Source organism: Ipomoea nil, unplaced genomic scaffold (assembly GCF_001879475.1).
Source record: "Ipomoea nil cultivar Tokyo-kokei standard unplaced genomic scaffold, Asagao_1.1 scaffold1509, whole genome shotgun sequence".
NCBI lineage: Eukaryota > Viridiplantae > Streptophyta > Magnoliopsida > Solanales > Convolvulaceae > Ipomoea > Ipomoea nil.
In genome coordinates, this window is record NW_017617937.1 from 3,347,834 (window position 1) to 3,363,015 (window position 15,182).

A 15,182-nucleotide genomic window follows, 5' to 3' on the forward strand; every position below is an offset into this window, starting at 1 on the left:
CTTATATTGTTATACAATTCAAGTTGGTATGATCTTGTTTGATTAATTTATACGAAATAGTAGAATTGATTAATTTACAAATAACTAATGAATATGAATAACAATAACCCATATTACAAACCATATAAGATCATATATGCACCCGTGCAAATATTGCTTTTTAACATAAATAAAATTGATTTAATAAAATAATTGTCATATTTACTTCTATAACTAGTTTGAGATTATGATACTCTTTATTAGTATACTATATATTAGTTTACTTATATACTACGGAGTATAAATTAAACGGAACTTATAACATATATAATGAAAAATGGTTTAAAATAATTTTTTGAGATTCATACAATTTTAATGACTATTAAAAATGAATCCACAGAGTGAAAGAAGACAAGCTTTGAAATTTTTAAAAAAATTATCCTCACATAGTGACAATGTGTGGTGTATTATAATTTTTTTTTATATAGATTATTAACTTTGAAAAATGAAAATCATAGTTCATAAATATGAAAGAAAATAAGAATGCGGGTGACGATACTACCCTTGGAATTCTGGGTCAATTGCAAATGGACCAAAAACAGAAACGGGGAGAATAGATGGCACAAGTAACGCGGTATTAGCGGAGTGTTTGACGGCGCAGGCTTACCTGTCTCCCACTGCGACCCCACCTTGGATGCGCTGTTGACGCATTGCTTTGCTGGATGTTTACATGTTTAATCGGTAGTCATGCACTGGAGGTCGGTGGCGGTTGAATTCCGATATAGACTTTGTGAAATCTCGTTCAGATCATATTGGCATATTTATGGTTACTATTCTTAATATAATCAACACCTCCAATAGGTCAAATCTCGTTCAGATCATATTGGCATATTTGTGGTTACTATTCTTAATATAATCAACACCTCCCATAGGTCAAATTAAGAAGCAATTCCAGCCAGATTGATTAGATTGTTGACTTAATTATCATAAGATTACAAATTCAACTCCAAACCTATTGACTTTCTTGATTTAAACTGATCAAATATGGACAATTTAAATTGATTTACCTCCGTATAGTCCTTTACTAGATAAAATCATAAGACTGAATTTATCCAATATCTTTAAAATAGTGGTTGCAAGTTTCACCTGTCACTCAATAAAATGGCCAAATTAAACTAAGGTCTGAGAGAATGCAGTGATATCATGTTACTATATAGTGTCTCATCGTTTATTTTGTAGGCCAGTATTAATAATGACATTTTATAATAGGGATCAGCAGCATTAGCACCAAAAACTGATCCTATGGATAAATGACAATATGACATAGAAATGGAAAAGAACAAAGGCGGTGAAAAGATGGAAGAAATCAGCGTATAGTAGAAGATTAATATTAAATTATTAGTGGTATAGTAGAAGATTAATATTAAATTATTAGTGGTAGGAAGTATAGGACGTCGGTGGTCTGTTGCCAGGAAGCAGAGATTTGCATGTGATAACACGCATACGCTCTGAAAACACCCAAAACCAGCACGGCCAGTGCGATGAGATCCTGGCTTTAGAGTATAGAATTGCAAGTCTTGAGTTCAGGTTCCATGAACATGATTGACCACGTCATCCTTTCCATCTAGAAAATTATATAATACTAAAACTCATTTTCAGTAGAGCATAAGAACATGTACGGGCACATCTCAGGCTCCCAGTTCACATGTATAATTATTGAAACAAGATTCTCCAGCTAATTAGAACAAAAATAAATTAAATTAACACGGATTGACATTCTTCATAATTCATACATGAAAACTCCATCTGCAGCACAATGGGCACTAAGCAAATGATGTGGGATAAATAAAAATTCAAAAGAAAAGTCGTTCCAATTCTCGAGAGTGCAGAAGGGAAAGAATTGCAAAGACATACTAAAGCAATTGAGACATTGATGTACAAAATTCCAAACAAATAATACAGAAGGAAACAAATAGAAACATTGTAGTGTTCAAAGCAAGAGACCTGGGTTAGTACTATTGGGGCGCCTGCAATCACAAGTGCACAGACTTCTAGATTCTTTCACTACCCGCTGAGACCTCCTAGTATGGAGCTTAATGTTAACCAGCTTCCCTGACATCTGCACAGCCATCATAAATAATTAACAAAATATTAATAAAAATGTAACTAGAATAGTAATACTGCACTAATTTTCAGTATTTCACTAGTAGGATTTGTCATATGCCCTTGCAGAGTCGCAGGAGAATGCCATATTTATAAGATAGCCACCCAACAAAGAAACATAAGCATGGAAGTGCAATGCTTTTAGTTTATGCTTTCATGTTAAGCTTCAGTTTCTAGAAACATAAAGCTTGAATGCTTTCCACCATAACATTCAAAGAATATAATCAACATCCTGCATTTTGAACTACTTGTAACTAGCAGAAAGTGGAACCATACAGTGGAAAATGACAGGCTGACAGCTAAATAACTTAAAGTACAGATAACGAACCATTCTCCAGGTTAAATCTTCTGGGCCCAAAGGTTGAGCTGGATGCGAATACAGAAAATGCCTCGAATACTGATATCATAAGAAAAAGACGATGCATGCTATTAGAGTATTTGTAATGACTGGGTTTGTGCAATAAACTCAATAAAAAATCACTAACAGCTTCTAATAATGAAACTTATCCATTATTTTCTAAAACTTAGGAATGAACATAAGACAGCAGTTGTAGCATTTCAGATGCACAAACCTTAACTAAGTTCATTTGCATCGCTCTGATTTGAGCAGCACTAACATTTCTCAGAAATGAAAGGAGCCACCCTGGCTGCACAGCATCACTAGAGGACACAAATAAAGCAATCTGCCAAAGGAACACAGAGTAAGAGGCTGACACACTCAAAAGGTTAGAGGGATGGAGCAGCTGGGAAGGAGGTAATTTTTCCAATGATATTGATGATTAAGAAAAATAATAATAAAACAGAACTAGTCATGTAGTATGCAGAGACTGGAGGACAAGGAAATGCAATTTGATCAGCAAAGAAAACTGATTATGATCTAACTATATCTCACTTCAATAAGTCACTTTTTTTACACACTTTAAGGAGAAACAATGAAGTAAACCAAGGGGCAAATCATAGCTTATGTACAAACCTTTCGATAGTCAAGAATCCCCTCAAAAGGAAGTTCTAGTTCATCACTTATTATGACAGGAATACAGCCACTAACAATTGCATCAAATAATCTGGCAGATGATGGAGTATCACCGGCAGGATTAAGGCAAAATAGACTCCTGATCACCAAAGGAAAGAATCAAAATTAGCTATGCTTTTTTTAAACTTTAGTTTTTCCTAGATAACTTAAAACTTACTTGCGCATGCCACTCTGAGCAGCTGCCTTTCCAATAGTTCCAGCAGTTCCCTCCTCTATAAGTACTCCCTGAGCACCACTAAGTTCTGTCACAAGTTTGGCACGTATTTTCCCACCCTGGAAAGTGATGTAAATTATTTAGAGCAGCCACTTTCACAGTAGTGTACTATAATTTAAGATATTGCTCAGAAAAAGTATACACATCATGTAACAGTTAATGTGTTATTCCCATAGTAGATACCTCAGTAACACAATGAACATATGCGCAATCATCATTACTTATCAAACTTTCTGAAAGCATGCTACATCCTTGGAAAATAGAAAAAAGAAGCCTACCGCATTTCTTTTAAGCCTCCCACGGAAAAATAGCAGTGTGCTTCTCTTTGGTGCATTTTCTGATACGCATTTGGCATCACATAGGTCAACATTGGGTACATAAGGAAGTATCAGGTCTTTTTCGAGATAAACCTGTCCTGGCTTGTACCTGAAGTTAAACAGAATTATGAGTTTTAGCTTTATAAATGTTAGGATCTTTTGACACAATGCAAACTAGGGAAAGGTATTAACCAGTTCCCTGTTGAATCCATATCAGGAAGCAGCCAAATTGCTTTCTTCATAAATTTGCGAACAGACTTGAAAGACCAGGGGTGATGAACAGGAAGGATATGATCTCTTCCCTCGGAACGCTTCCATGCAGGTTGATCCATAACCCATTTCAAGGCCTCCTACATTTAGAAAAAAAAAAAAATGCAATAAGATGTTTCGAAAAGCCAAATGAAACTGAAACTGTGCTAAATAATTTAAGTTCCAATTCAAGAGAGCTAATGGAGCTTCATTTATGCAGCAAATATCTAGTTCTAATTTTTAGATAGAAACAAAATATCAACATTAGATGCTGTTCATTCTGAATTTTATGAGAGGAAAGAAATTGTTTAGGGGAGAAGAAAAGAGATGAAAATGTTGATTTTCTCTTGTTTGAGAAGGATAATGGAGGAGAAAGAAAACAAAGAGAAAATAATCCTCCCCTATCAAATAATTTTCCTTCCAAATATGAGAAGAAAATGGGTGCTCACTTTCTCAAGTCTCAACACACAATATATGGTGTGAAATTCATCTCTCCCTCTTAAGATATTCATCAGCTTCATTTATCACTCTCATTTTATTTCTTTTCATACAAAGACAAATTTTTCTTCTCCAGTTTATTTCCCTCATATTTTCTCTCCCATTTAACATCCCCAGACTTTCTACCCATCCAAGCATACAGTATAGTAACACAAAAAAACCCATATCCTCCCCACAGGGGAACAAAATAATGTAAAAAAATATGACCTTGATGCAAATCAAGAACTACATTTGTGGGGAAAAGAAAATAAGACTCTTGTATCTAGTAGAGAATCTTAATGTGAGTATGTAAATAAGCTATTTCCTAGTTCATTCAATCCCAATAGATTTCCAGAGACTACATCATATTAATCCGTGACAGTGGAAAAAGAAAATTATAATATTTGCCTGGAAATGCACTCACACCCTATATAGAGCCTTGCATTGCTGCTTTTCAAGCAAGAAAAAACTAATGGTAGTGAAAAACGGTATGTAGAATAGGTCAGCCTCCTCCTGCTTATGCACTCTCACAACATTCTTCAACAGCCTTTCTGATTCTGGTGCTATCAAATCCGCCCATAACCAGTAATCAATTGAATGCTACACATCAAAAGATAAATGTCAGCTAAAAAATTTTACTGATACGAATGAAACTGGGAAACTAAAATGTGAAAAAGCAAAATCACCTGCTCGATCAGCCGGTGAACCGGACTACCATTTGACGTAAGGTTGTCGGTCTGTTTGTACGTATTTTGGAACAACCAGAGCAAATCGTAAGTGAATTTCTTAGGCATTTCGTAGACGTAGACCTTAATAGGTGAAGAAGGAGGGTAGAACGGCTCTTCGTATAACCTTTGAGTCTCCTTACTCCATACCGAATCATCCAATTTACGAATATCCTCTACGGTAGCTTCACCGACGACTGAATCATCGCCGACAGTCGGAGATCGCTGAGATTTTGCTAGGAACTTTTCAAGTGAGGATACGAAAGAATAATCTACTCCTGAGCTAGGGCTTCGGACGGAGTGGATTGCTGCAGTGGTGGTTTCGGACGGAGAAGGGGAGGAGAACATGTAAAAGACGAAAGAGAGCGGCAGAAGCGCAAGAACGAAGATCAGTAATGGAGATCTGGATTTCGAGTTTCCGGTAACAGTCGAGTAATGTCTTCCCGCCATTTGCACACTGTCGAGCTCGCACAATCAACGTCTGACACACTACGCTTGGATAATATGAGAGATCGTGAAGGAGATGATAGCTTGATATTTCATGGTTAACGCCAAACCGACGATGAAACCTGAGACTGTGGTCTGTGGAGCTTTGGAGTTGGGCCGAATCTCAAAAGGTTACACTGTTATATAAATCCTTTGGAATAAGGTTCAAATTGGCCACTGAACGTAACCTGGAAATGCAATTAGGGCACTGAACGAAAAAAAAGTACAATTAGGCCATTGAACACTAAAAAATGTGCAATTAGGCCACTGGACTCTCCAAATGTACGCAATTTTACCGGATAGCAGGTTACCATCAATTTTAGCAGGTTACCTGCTTACGTGGCAGCTAAGTTGGCATTTTTAATAATTTTTAAATAATTTTTAATAATTAATTTTAATAATAAATTTTATAAAAAATTAGAAAAAATTAAATAAAAAATAAAATAAAGTCATTTTTATTTTTTAAAAAAATTTTTTAATAAAAATTTATTATTAAAATTTATTAAAAATTAATTAAAATTTATTACAAATGCCAACTCAGCTGTCACGTAAGCAGATAACCTGCTAAAATTGAAGGTAACCTGCTATCAGGTGAAATTGCACATTTTTGGAGTGTTCAGTGGCCTAATTGCACTTTTTTTTCGTTCAGTGGCCTAATTGCATTTTTAGGTTACGTTCAGTGGCCAATTTGAACCTTATTCCAAATCCTTTTAACTATTTAATCCTTTAACTTTTTAAAATTAATCAAATTCAACCTAAAATATTTGAAATTTCACCAAAATTTATCATCTTTAAAGAGAAAAAAAAAAGGGTAAAATAAGGCTTCTAACTTTTAACCAAAAACCCCTCAAAATTTTAAAAATTATAATTAAGTACTTTAACTAATTAATTTAGTGCATTAAGACGCATTAATTGGTAATATGGCAGTCGCATTCTTCGACTAAAGAAGGAGTCGAAGAAGGCATGCAATGTCAAATTTTGAAATAGAGAGTTAAAAATTTTGAAATCTTGATATCTTATTGGAGTTATGGCTACCAAGCCTACTTGGTTGGGGATTACCAAAATCTTATTCCTTGCCCTAATCAGGATATGTTACCTCAATTCCATGAGTGTAGTAGTAATCTTTTTTGCATTTTACAAGATAAAATACTTTTTTTTTAGTATTTTTAGACAATAGTTTGTTAAGTTTAATTTAGGAGGGCCTTTTCTATGTCATTTTACGAATATTAATTTATTTAATAATCGTAAATCAAACCAATGTCAATACAGAACATCTTAAAAGGCCTCTTATTGACATCAGGAAAGGAATTGATAACTAAAGTCTAGTGCTATGGAGCAACTTAGAAGGTAATGAGATCATCCCTCGCTGGTTGCAGCTTCTGGTCATCATGTCCTAATTCTGAAGGGCTGCCGGATTTCCTGCAGAAGACCATCTCAAGATCATCAGCGGTGTCGCTTTTGTTCTCACCATGGACTCTGCTATGGGAGCCTGCAGGTTTTTCGATCAGGGCTTCTTCTTTTCCGGCATGGGGATACTCGTTGGGCTCAGTAGCGACAGGTACCATAGCAGGTGCTGGGGCTTGTGCTGTTACTGATAGAGCTGCTGCAGGTTTCATCATATCTTCATACTTGGAGAGGGCTTTCTGGAGTTCGTCATTCACATTCAATGCTTCAAAAAGGAGGGTCTCGTTATCCCCAGCAGTCTGAATGATTCGTTGAACAGTATTTATGGAGTGGCGACATTGTTCTGCGAGTGTGGTTGTCAACTCATCCTGAAAACGGTTTCAAAAGTTGGCAATAAAGTAGTATGACTAATGCTGGGCATTAAATTTAGAAAGATTGTTGAGATCATAGCTGCATTTCAGCAGCTGAAAACCAACACTTTGGTTTATGGTAAGTTTTGTAATGGGCGATTCTTCTTCTTTTTTTTTTTTTTTTGAGTCAGACCACGAGGTGTCCTGAGCATGCCCTAACTGTAGGAGGCACCTTTAAGCCCGTACCATACTCAAACTAATCATCGTTCGCACCGAGCCGGCCCAATTAAGGGGCAAAGTGCTGGCCAGATTGGTTTCTCCATACGAGAGGGGTTCAAACTCCCGACCTCTCTTAAAGGACGAGAGTGCAGGGCCACTCACGCCAATCAAGCTGGTTGTAATGGGCGATTCTTAATTAATCTTTAGTGAACTAAACAAAATATCCTGATTAGTATTGCTTATATACACAGGACATTTCAACAGAAAGTTTAAATAAGATATGACATATGGTGGGGGCAATAAGAAATAGTTACCTGCAAAGCATCTGGCTGAGGTGAAGACAATAAAACAGTGCTAAGAAGCTCCGCACTATTTCTTGACACATCAAATATCTCCTTTGTCTGTTCTGCAGAAAAGGTAAAGGGAGGTGGAATATTGTCACAGATTTGTTGTGCAAACGTAGCACTTGGCTCTGAATCTGTTATAGATCTTGGAGGAGTGAATGTAGGAGCCAGGCTCTCATCATTACGGCAAGGGAAACTTATTCCTCTTTCTTTCAAGCTCTAAAATGGAAACAAAGAAAAGGTAAAAGAAAATGCCAGATCAGGAAGCAATAACTACATAGCTGATTTCCCATTTAAACATATATTTCAGTATTTGCATGGATTTCATCAGCATTTAAAGCAATCTGTCCAAGAGGAGATAGAACACAGCAAGACAATAAACTTCATTTAGATCATTGACTATCAAACCATCTTGTACTCTGGCTTAAATTGAAAATAAACTTTCATGATAGACCTGATACCTACAACCCAAAGATTTTTAATAAGATCAACAACTTCTGCATGGTCCATGGCCATCAGCAACCAGTAAGATTGGTGTTGAAGAAGACTTAATAACCAAAGATCTAAAAAGAATACATACTTAAATGCCAACAATTTTACATTTGCGTGTTCCTACCGTGATCCATTGAAAGCAATTGGAAGAACAAATTTAGGAAAGAAAGCTCAGTAAAAGCTACCTTGTAGGTTACTTCAAAAACAGGCAAATAGCGAAGTTCACTAGAGGATTCACCCCAAGATTCAATCAACATGAGAGCCTTGTTGCGATTGTTTACAACAGTTTGAGGGTCATCAATCAATTTCACCATATCATCTAGCACCTTCTCAGCTGCAATTTCTGAGAATGCCTTATCACAGTTCTCTGCGACGGTTTCAAGCAACACCAGAGCAAAGTACTGAATCCTGGGGCTTGTCAACACAATCCTCTTCTTTATGCCCCGTATGACTTCAACACTATTGATCCTGTCCTGATTAATCATGTCACAGAGTTCAAGATTCGTTTCCCAATCAGGCCCATCCAAAGTTTCAGCAGTGGCCTCCTCAATGAGGATATCCACCTGATTTGGGCCTTGGAAGAACTCTCTCATTTTAAAGCTCATGGAGCTCATTCCAGCACTGATCTTCTGCCCAACTTCAGATCCTCCAATCCTCAATATCTCTCCAAAGGAACTAACTTTATCCATCAATTTGTCATTCATCTTTCACAAATTTTCAAAATTCACAAAAACACTTTATCGCTGCTCCTACCTTTTCACAACACTCCTCAAAATCTCTTAAACATCAATTCATAATCTATGCACCACTCAACAAAATCTAACTATTCTATTGAAATTTCATCCACCACGCATCCGAACCTACAATAAATATAATCCATTCATATGATAATCATAATTCTGAATTTTGAAAATTCTCCAGCATAATCACATTGAGTTCACAGAAAAATAAAATCTAACGAAAATCATTCTTGAGAATCAAATTCGACGGAAATGAAAAACAGTATTATGGAAAAAAAAAAAAAAAATCAGATATCGCATTTGAATTCACTTCGCTATTGCTATAGTAATCATCATCACATAATGACCATTTGTATTTTGAAGACAAAAAAAAAAATTCATAATAAGTCAACTTGATAGTTTGATAATTAAATTAAAATTAAACAAAAAAAGGAAAAAGAATATAATGGCGATCATCAAGAAAGGTTGAAGTGATTTGCCTGATTGCTTCTTTCTTCTCTGCGAGGATTTCTAGCTTTGAACACACGAAAAGTAAACTGCTAATTTACACTTCACATCCGGTATCCCAGTCACCAGACCCGCACAAAAGATTTGGCGTAATTTCAGTTATGCCCTCTGGTTTCCACTAATTTCACATAAGTCCTTATAATCTGGTGAGAAACTGAGAATTGCATAACTTAAGTAGGTAAAGCCGTAAAGTACTTAAGCAGATCGAAAAAAGCGAGTTTCTCCAAAAAAAACAAAAACAAAACAAAACTTTTTTTTTTTTTGTTGTTTTTTGTTTTTCAAGGTAATAAGGGAATTAGTAGTTATTATTTGAATTTGTAATTGAATAAATTTTGTTATTGAGTAATAGTCTATAAAACACACAAGCGGGATAAAATAGATGTACGAGAATCATGTTTTATTTACTCAATGCAATAAAGTAACTAATAAGTATAATCATAATTAAAAAAAAATAATATTAAGTATAATCAGAATTTTTTTAAAAAAAAATCCAATCTGCCAGATTTGAACCAGCGACCTATGGATGGATGCGGATAACCCACTACAGTCCACCGCTCTACCAACTGAGCTAAGGTCGGAATTGTTTAATGTGGTTCAGAAATATTATTATAATATATCTTCTGCTGAGGCCCAGACGTAAACAATCAAGCCCAAATAATCTGACGTGTAAGCAGGCCCAAAATCCGGATTCGCGCGCGTGATGAGGGAGGGGTATAGCATTCCAAAATTGTCTGCAGATATATTTTGAATCCGCCTAAAGGGTTGACGCCTTGACGGTTTCTTCATCATAACAATTCTCTTCCTTAATGGACGCAATCATCATCATGCTCGGCCGTTGACCCCAATCACGACGTCATTTTCAATCGCTCCTTCCGTTTCTCTGGTTTTTCATTCTCATCATTTCGTATACGTATCTACGTGTCCAACGTTTTTGTTGCTGAGATCTGAAATTTTCTCACCAGGTAATTACGTAAGATGTTCATCGCCTCCTCTCTCTGAGAAATCTTCTTACGATTTTCGTGATTTTGTGAAATGTATAGGGGAATTGAAGAATATTTGATAGATAGTCGGTTATAGGGATCCACCATGGGCGGAAATGAAGCGGTGAAGCTTGATGATGAGCAGATAGCCGAATTACGGGAGATTTTCCGGTCATTTGATCGGAATAACGACGGAAGCTTGACGCAGCTCGAGCTCGGATCATTACTCCGATCGCTCGGCCTCAATCCGAGTGCGGATCAGATGGACTCATTAATCCAGAAGGCCGATAGGAATAGCAACGGCTTGATCGAGTTCTCGGAGTTCGTCGCGCTGGTGGAGCCGGAGCTCATACCGGCCAAGTGTCCGTACACGGAGGAGCAGCTGCGGAAGATATTCCGGATGTTTGACAGAGACGGCAATGGATACATAACAGCGGCCGAGTTGGCGCATTCCATGGCTAAGCTAGGCCACGCCTTGACGGCGGAGGAGCTGACGGGGATGATCAGGGAGGCCGATACTGACGGCGATGGCTGTATCAACTTTCCGGAGTTCGCTCAGGCAATAACCTCTGCTGCATTTGATAATTCCTGGAGTTGATGCTCCATGAGAATTCAAAAATTTTCAATCTGCCCTAGACTTCATCTTCATTTTCGACCCCCTTTTCCCCATTCATTTAGTTGCTGCTTAGATTATACTTCATCTGGCAGTGATATAACGGCATACACTTTATCTGATAATTTTGGGCATTGCAATGTAAATTAAGAATGCAATGTGTAAATGGTTTTGGGATTGTAGGATTAAAAATATAGATTTAACTTGTTTCTTAATCAAATTAACTACAATTCTGGTCTTGAAGGGACTTGCTATAGTGCACTGATATTCATTTTGCATTTTTGCCTAAAACTTCAAAGTGCAGACTAGTCAAACATCTTTGGTACATCTTGAGGAATAGTCTAGTAATAAGAATATACGGAGTATATTTTAACATTTTTTTAGTCAATTTGACAAATCTTGTTTGATGTTGAATGCATATAATGTGGCTTTGTATCTCTATTCCAAAGCATTTCTATTGTCTTTACTGTTTACTGCTTAGGGAAACTACAGTTGCATTTGTTTTAATTATACATTAAGGGTCTGTTTTGAAACATAGAAAAATATTTTCCATTAGTTAACCACTGAAAATGTGAAATAGGAGTGTCAATTTTTTTGTTGGTCTTTTCAAAACTAAATGACTTTACAACTTGTTTTTACCACCCTAAATGAATTATATTCTACTTTGTAGATGGTTAACAATTATTAAAAAGGTTGAGTTCTTTTTAAATAAGGTTTCAAATTATATTCAAATAGTCGCATAAATATAAATTAAAATGTATAATCATTAATGTATAATGAACATGAAAATATAAAAATATTTGTTAGAATTGTTAATGCAAAGTGTCCTAATTCAAGCATCAAAGATCTTATAAGAACTTTAAAAAATATAAAGTGTTTAGACTATGATACACATACACACATGCATAAACACATAAACATGCATGTGTGCAGTATATTACTCCTTATGATATTATCTCATGCATGCAAGTTTGTGAGATTCAATCAGCATGGTTCACTCATGATAACACTTTATTCAAAGATGATAAATGACAACTTGACAAGGGTTCATTGTATATTTGTACTAGTATGATACCCGTGCGATGCACGGGGAACGACTTTTAATATTCATGTTATACTGTGTTAATAAAATATTAGAAAAATTACATGAAAAGAATATAATCTACGACAAAATAAATTTCCAAGTACAATTGTTAGAATATAAAAAATGTATATAAAAAATAAATGTGTAGTTAGTGTAACATAAAAGAATAATTATCATTTGAATCTAAAGATAATGAATATTATAAATTATTAAATACTTTGTAAACCACATTAATGGTGGAAGTACATCCATGTTCTAACTCATTACAAATTAAAATCTTGAGACCTTGTGGATTACTAACTCTTGAGAGAGCAACATACAACTAACCATGTACAAGCACGGGTTTCTTAAGTAACAAACCTACATGAGAAAGTGTTTGTCATTGACTCTTATTTATGGTCATTGCATATGAGAGCGTTACCGGAAATTATCTTCTATTGAACTTGAATGGCAATCTAGGGTCCGAAGGAGTCATTGTCAATCTAGGTATTAAAACCCTGGTACCAATATGGTTACCTGACATTAGTTTGGCCTCTATGACATGTGCTGACAACCTGGTTACTATCAGCCTAGTTCCATTGCATAGACCAAGTGTGTGATCTATATTCCTCAATAACATCACAGGTGAACTCACCTTTAACGTCAAAGAATGGTTAGGAATGCCAGATACTCGCAACCCATTTAGGAACTCCGGTGTGTGCACATCCGCCAGAATGCCATTATTAGACTCAGTTCGACATACAGTGTCACAACTAAGGTAAGTTCTGCTCTCTGCAACATGTATGTTACTCATGTATTCATTAATGGAATTAACAACATCAAGTGTAGGTGCCAAAATTGCACGCTTTTCTAAAAAAGTGTTGTCACAAGTTCCATTCGTGAACATTGGGAATGTACTATCCACGATCGTGGCAATAGGGTCACCACTGTTTATTGAATTATCAATCCTTGCACCCATTAATGTGAAACAAAACATGCTATTATAAGATCTAATGTTTTCCAAAAAATGTTTTCTTTTATCCCCTGGTGTAAAGAATAAATCAAACAATTTTTTAGGGGGGACAGTAATAGTGGGCAATCCAATCTTGCCATGACCACAGCATGATGAGTATTTCGGACGTCCATTAACCCTAGACTGCTTTAAACGTTCATCAAACCAAAATAGTGCAGAACAATGTTCACAGCAATGAAGCGCGTCACCCAAATCAGCGTATTCATCTGCAAACATATAAAATACGGAATAATGTTTCTAATTGTGGTGACAAACATTAGTTGATGACAACTACTATACGAACACAAACTTAATGTATAATTAATAATCTTTACCAGAGTCGATGACTGTTACTGCAGCCTCTTCAAAATCTCTACTCAGGTCTCGAATGTGGAATGATGATGTATTACATTCTTGTGCACTAATTTTATTAGAAAGCTGGTTAAACTGACTTGAAGTATCAACATTACCTACAACATTTGAAGATACTTTGAATGAATTAATTATATTTAATTAAGAACAAAGTTTACAAATAAATTTAAAAAATATTAATTTTCTTACTGGTATTTTCTTCAACATTATTATTGTCCCTACATATCATCGTAGATAACCTAGATCGTGTATGCCGGATAGTTCGACTTGTCAAATTCACTGTAATATAAAATGACAATTAAGATATTAGTTCATAATAATGCCAGACGAAATTTTAATAATGTTGTTGTACATAATTACCATTTGTCACATCAGTTAGCGGTAAAGTAGAATATACATTATCTTGAGTTGTGCCTGCAAGTGTTTCAAAAATAAATATATTTACATTCATATTTTAATCTCAACATGATTTATCTTGAGTTGCACCTGCAAGTTCTGAGAGCTAAAAACATTGTTTTCAAAATTGAAGATAACATTGATCATAACAAAATATTAATGTTATTCAGTATGTGAAATTAAGATAAATATATTTACAAACATTCATATTTTAATCTCACCATGATTATTAATAGTAACTGGAGTACTTTTACTATTAGTCCGAAATGACTTGCGGGTTCCTTCAACAAATGACGAATTATCATATGTACTTTTGATTGTTGTTTGAAAAAGCTCTACACCTGGAAAAGTATCATATTTTTATCTTACTGTATTTGAAAACGTAGTATAAAATTAAAGAATAGAAAACTATACTAACCATTGGTCAACACACTGAAAGGAATAGATAGTGAACCTTGGAAAACTCCGTACACTAATGATGAACTTGAGCTGGCTCCTTTATTAAAAGATTCTGGAGAACAATTTTCTACACAAACAAAATAAATACAATTAAAAAAATTAAATGTAAATGAAAATAATTATTTAAATCAATACACACACATATATATATATATATATATATATATATATATATATATATATATATATATATATATATATATATATATATATACATATATCCGATCAATCTTACCAGAACCGATCTGGTTATGAATTTACAACTCTACTTTAGAAAGTAATTTCTATTAGATTTAAATAAACTAATCACATGTATTTAAACTCTTATTTCTACAGATCTTTGTAATCGGAACATGCATGTTTTATATCTGAACAAATCTGTGAACTAACTCTTATTTCTACAGATCTTTGTAATCGGAACATGCATGTTTTATATCTGAACAAATCTGTGAACTATTATAGTGATAAAGATTAATAGACTATGAACTAACGTTTTTCATTCGATTGTACTTTCCTCTTGCTACCAATAAAAAAATAAAATTTAAATGCAAATAATTATTTAAATCAATACATACATACATATATATA

General features: G+C 35.0%; 4 protein-coding genes across 7 annotated transcripts; 1 reads left to right on the forward strand and 3 right to left on the reverse strand.

The window, feature by feature from the left end:
* Nucleotides 1-1,718: 1,718 nt before the first annotated feature.
* LOC109189260 (probable arabinosyltransferase ARAD1) lies at nt 1,719-5,742 on the reverse strand. The gene is made up of 9 exons (XM_019340072.1): nt 5,119-5,742; nt 4,859-5,032; nt 3,899-4,056; nt 3,668-3,815; nt 3,333-3,448; nt 3,116-3,254; nt 2,715-2,825; nt 2,471-2,539; nt 1,719-2,098 (listed from the first exon to the last, which is right to left on the reverse strand). Exons 1-9 carry the CDS (start codon nt 5,605-5,607, stop codon nt 1,970-1,972), a joined length of 1,533 nt encoding a protein of 510 aa, XP_019195617.1. The 5' UTR covers nt 5,608-5,742; the 3' UTR covers nt 1,719-1,969.
* A 1,106-nt stretch (nt 5,743-6,848) lies between these two features.
* Nucleotides 6,849-9,811, reverse strand: LOC109188763 (TOM1-like protein 2). Of its 2 annotated transcripts, XM_019339371.1 has the most exons (4): nt 9,672-9,811; nt 8,638-9,312; nt 7,931-8,179; nt 6,849-7,415 (listed from the first exon to the last, which is right to left on the reverse strand). In XM_019339371.1, the coding sequence occupies exons 2-4, from the start codon at nt 9,154-9,156 to the stop codon at nt 6,984-6,986; spliced, it is 1,200 nt and encodes a 399-aa protein (XP_019194916.1). In that variant the 5' UTR covers nt 9,157-9,312; nt 9,672-9,811; the 3' UTR covers nt 6,849-6,983. The 2 variants fall into 2 exon arrangements, with proteins under 2 accessions (XP_019194916.1, XP_019194917.1); XM_019339372.1 differs by lacking the exon at nt 9,672-9,811 and having other exon boundaries at nt 8,638-9,603.
* Nucleotides 9,812-10,448: 637 nt separating this feature from the next.
* On the forward strand, nt 10,449-11,535 carry LOC109188799 (probable calcium-binding protein CML18). Of its 3 annotated transcripts, none has more exons than XM_019339425.1 (2): nt 10,449-10,661; nt 10,735-11,535. In XM_019339425.1, the coding sequence occupies exon 2, from the start codon at nt 10,786-10,788 to the stop codon at nt 11,275-11,277; it is 492 nt and encodes a 163-aa protein (XP_019194970.1). In that variant the 5' UTR covers nt 10,449-10,661; nt 10,735-10,785; the 3' UTR covers nt 11,278-11,535. The 3 variants fall into 3 exon arrangements, with proteins under 3 accessions (XP_019194970.1, XP_019194969.1, XP_019194971.1); XM_019339424.1 differs by having other exon boundaries at nt 10,740-11,535; XM_019339426.1 differs by having other exon boundaries at nt 10,777-11,535.
* Nucleotides 11,536-12,803: 1,268 nt separating this feature from the next.
* Nucleotides 12,804-13,334, reverse strand: LOC109188848. Its single transcript, XM_019339484.1, has one exon. The coding sequence runs from the start codon at nt 13,332-13,334 to the stop codon at nt 12,804-12,806; it is 531 nt and encodes a 176-aa protein (XP_019195029.1).
* Between the last annotated feature and the right edge of the window lie 1,848 nt (nt 13,335-15,182).

Bases quoted from the DNA above. Each gene is read 5' to 3' on its own strand.
- LOC109189260 (XM_019340072.1), bottom strand. From the start codon at position 5,607: ATGGCGGGAAGACATTACTCGACTGTTACCGGAAACTCGAAATCCAGA. The intron at 4,057-4,858 runs GTGTGAGTGCAT...TTCTAAATGTAG, and splicing joins AATGCAAGGCTCTATATAGG to GAGGCCTTGAAATGGGTTAT. The intron at 2,099-2,470 runs GTTCGTTATCTG...ATGGCTGTGCAG, and splicing joins AAGATTTAACCTGGAGAATG to ATGTCAGGGAAGCTGGTTAA.
- LOC109188763 (XM_019339371.1), bottom strand. From the start codon at position 9,156: ATGAATGACAAATTGATGGATAAAGTTAGTTCCTTTGGAGAGATATTG. The intron at 8,180-8,637 runs GTAGCTTTTACT...TTTCCATTTTAG, and splicing joins TTTTTGAAGTAACCTACAAG to AGCTTGAAAGAAAGAGGAAT. The intron at 7,416-7,930 runs GTAACTATTTCT...AACCGTTTTCAG, and splicing joins CTCAGCCAGATGCTTTGCAG to GATGAGTTGACAACCACACT.
- LOC109188799 (XM_019339425.1), top strand. From the start codon at position 10,786: ATGGGCGGAAATGAAGCGGTGAAGCTTGATGATGAGCAGATAGCCGAA.
- LOC109188848 (XM_019339484.1), bottom strand. From the start codon at position 13,334: ATGGGTGCAAGGATTGATAATTCAATAAACAGTGGTGACCCTATTGCC.